This window comes from Pseudophryne corroboree, assembly GCF_028390025.1.
Source record: "Pseudophryne corroboree isolate aPseCor3 chromosome 3 unlocalized genomic scaffold, aPseCor3.hap2 SUPER_3_unloc_59, whole genome shotgun sequence".
NCBI lineage: Eukaryota > Metazoa > Chordata > Amphibia > Anura > Myobatrachidae > Pseudophryne > Pseudophryne corroboree.
Genome location: NW_026967551.1, coordinates 611401 through 615096, shown reverse-complemented (window position 1 = coordinate 615096; position 3696 = coordinate 611401). Strand labels below are relative to the sequence as shown.

The 3696-nt window shown below is 43.5% G+C and overlaps 1 protein-coding gene across 1 annotated transcript; it reads right to left on the bottom strand.

The window, feature by feature from the left end:
- Positions 1 to 245: 245 nt before the first annotated feature.
- On the bottom strand, positions 246 to 2643 carry LOC134984485 (uncharacterized). The gene is made up of 4 exons (XM_063950053.1): positions 2468 to 2643; positions 1830 to 1889; positions 1542 to 1754; positions 246 to 925 (listed from the first exon to the last, which is right to left on the bottom strand). Exons 1-4 carry the CDS (start codon positions 2619 to 2621, stop codon positions 246 to 248), a joined length of 1107 nt encoding a protein of 368 aa, XP_063806123.1. The 5' UTR covers positions 2622 to 2643.
- Positions 2644 to 3696: the final 1053 nt, after the last annotated feature.

Sequence of the window (3696 nt, the reverse complement as noted above, 5' to 3'; positions counted from 1 at the left end):
GATGTAATTATCCTTGACTAAACACTTTGCAATACAATCAATTGTGTGTTTTGTTACTTACTGTTTGTTGTTTATAGTGGTGTGTACATTGTACTTAGTTTATGTTATCAATACATTTTCAGACATTACCCATGAAAAACATACATACATACATAGCAGCTTCTACAATGTTTGAGACGGACACAGGAAGTTGTGTGTTTGACAAAACTAAATTTTTATTGCGTTACTCAAATTTTTCAAAAGTCTTATTTTTTCCGCTTGTGTGTGCTTGGTGCTGTGCTTTGTGCTGGCTCACTGGCACGTGCTCGGGAGGAACGCCGAACAGGGGAGGTTACTGGCGTTTGGATAGGGGTCGTGGTTCCAGAGCTGGAGGTCACTTGTTGAGCTGCCATCAATGTTATGTTGTTGCTCAAATTATTTATGCTTGCATTCAGTTGTGTGTTGGTTGCAGTGTGGCTGGCTACAATCCGGGATAAAGACTCATTCACAACCTGGTTGTGCTGTATTAGTTGTACGAGTGTTTGTTGGTGGCGCTGTTGCTCATCAATGATGCGCGTTAAATGAGCCAGCATTTGGTTGTTGTCTGCCCGTATTTGCTCCATCGATGTTGCGATTCGGCCTACTTGGACAATCAGTCTGCCCGAGTTGCGACTAATGCGCGGTAGATGATGGGGCAGACTGGCAAGGTGTTGGGTATGTGCGGTCAGGCTGGCATTGCTTTGGGCCTGTTGGCTTGTCCAACTGGACCAAAAGTCATCTGGTATTTGTGGCTGGGGTGGAGCTTGTGCCAGTTGTGGACTCATGGAGGCTTGGGGGATATCCTGCAGCTGTATTGGCTGGCTCGGGTCAACAGGTGTTAGTTGCAGTGTGAAGGTTGCCTGTTGGTCTTGTCCCTGCTGGTCCACGTCGGCCATCAAGCTTGGCTCTGTATGGGGTGGCCAACATGCAATGTTTACTTTTCTAAAAATATATTTGCTAGTTCTAAACATTACTACATTCATAATACTCCATTTCTCAAGTTTTTAGAGTTGTTTTTCTTAACTTATAATTTGTTTGTTCTCAAAAAACATATATACCATCACAGGCAGCACATAGACAGACTTGCGGAATCCTCACCTAACTACCTCCCCTCCACAGCATTACAGTGTTATGTCACCTCCCCTGTCCACGATATAGACTGCTTACCTGGATAGTCCAGAGGAGCGGAGCAAGTAAGCAGTCTACATACCGGACAGGGGAGGTGTGTGAACACTATAATGTTGTGGAGGGTGTTTTTGAAAAAAGTCATTTTTATTTTTTTTTTATTTTTATGTGCACGTGTGTGGTCAAAATATTTACAAATGTATGTTCTTTTTTAAAAATGATGTTGGCGATATCAACCACTAAGACATTGAAAAATTAAGCATTTGCACCTTTAACAATTGAAGACGTAACATCACATTGCTTGTTATGGCAAACATGTAATCTCAACTCCAACTCACAACATAGTAACTGTACTGTGTAGATTATTTGCTATGTGTTTAGTTTCTGTTTTGACTCACCAGATAACTGAGGTGATCGGGGCTCATCACTCTGTGGACTCGCCAATAGTGCCAGTGGTGGCTGGGGTGACACTGCAGAAATGCGCCGCCTGGGTGGGGAAGATGGAGCCGCAGATTCCGTGCCAAGACGCCGTGTCTTACTTGGCCTCCTGGGTAAGTGCCCCGAGCCCTGTGATGGGCGCCTTAGAGGAGGTAGGCTTACAGAAGCAGAACCTATGAGAATATATAAACATTAATATTTTGTACTTCTATGTGTTTGCAGAATATGTGACTACAGTGAATTCTTACCTGCAATCCCAGCATCATCCTGAGTTGTCTGAGGCCTGTCTGGCCGGCTGGTCTGTCGGACTGTTGAAAAAGTGGCGAAAACATTATTACCATACTTTGTGTAAAAATTCTAACTGCAAAGCCTTAGTGTACTGTACCCATCTATTAGGTATTGTAAATTAAACTAATTTCTGCTTAAGATCTTCGTGCTTCCTTAATTTGTGGTGTATATCAAAATGTACATGGTGTTGCACCAAATAAATCTGTTACATTTGAGAATTATGTGTCAGATATTGCATAGATTGAATACTTGCAAATTGAACCAAAATGTTTATTTGAATTTGTAGAAACCTTTTTTTTTTTAAAAAAAATAAAATAAAAAAAAATGCTATTAGATACAACACCGATGTCCAAGCAATATCTCATAATAATTATTGCAAATACACATACCAGCAGGCATTGCACCTGTTTTTGCCAATAAAAAATAAAAAGCTACAGCCAAGGCAAGATGGAAAATGCAGTTTCTAAACACAAACACACCTTAAGGGTGCATAGGCCTGCAATACATGACCAACAATTTTTGCATCCTTTAACCTTTAAAAAAAACAACATTATCATTTTGAGGACATTTTACAATATTTAACAAATATCCAACTCACCATCCTGCGTGGGTCGGTCCGAATCCCGGACATGAGTTGCAGACACCACTTCTGCAGGAATCAGTGCCCGCACAGGCTCCTCCCACTCCCGATAGGTTGCCCGGAAAGGGGGGCCACCTCCGGTTTTGCGGGCTGATTTTGCCTCTTTGGCCATCTTGGCCTTGACACGCCGCTTTATGTCATAGAACCTCTTGCGACACGTGTCCTCAGTCCGCCTCACCACACCCTCACTATTGACAGCAACTATTACTTGCCCCCACAGGACAGACTTCCTGCGGGAGGACACCTTGCCAGCATCCTGACCAAACAATTGGCGATGGTGCTTCATCAGCTCACGCACCAACGCCATGTTTTCAGCATAGCTGAACTTAATATTCCTGCCAGTCTTGGTAGTGGTGCGTGGCTGCGGAGCCACAACACCATCACTATCACTGGAGAATGCAGCAACAGGCACCCCCTCCTCCTCCTCCTCACTAACCTCCTCCCTCTCACTAACCCCCTCCACCTCACTAACAGCCTCCACCTCACTAACAGCCTCCACCTCACTACCAGCCTCCACCTCACTAACCTCCGCCACCACACTGACCTCTGAGTCTGACATGAGGACAAACGACACAAAACACAGAAAAATCAATACAAAAAACACACTCCTCCACTACTACTACTACTACACACCACACAGCCAACACACACGCTCACTCACTCACTCACAAACAATGACAAAAGACTATAAAAAAAAAACAAGGACAAAAAAGTTGACAAACTGTGAAAAAACAATACTACAAATATGACAAGACTACTTACACACACAGTACAGCACTCAACAATCACAAAACTCCTCTCCAAATCCACCAAAAACACCACCAAACTCACCAACTCCAAATACACCTTCCTCTCTCCTCTCCACTAGCTAAACCCACGAGGTGCGGTGTGTTTGGGGCGGTTTTATAGTAATATGCACAGACACTCCTCCTTCACGAATACAACCAATCACGGACGCGTGACAAGAACGAAACTTAGGACTAAAAACGCGGCCGCAATATCAAAATCACTGCCGTAACAGACATGTGACGCAGTCGTAAAAAAAACCCACAAACACGGCCGCAAAACAACAAAATCGGCCGCATTCTACAGCTGAAAACCACGAATGACATCGACATCGGAACAAAAGAAAAACCCGAATACGACAGCTTAGTAAATTAGTCGTAATCAATTCAAAAGTTGCAGTT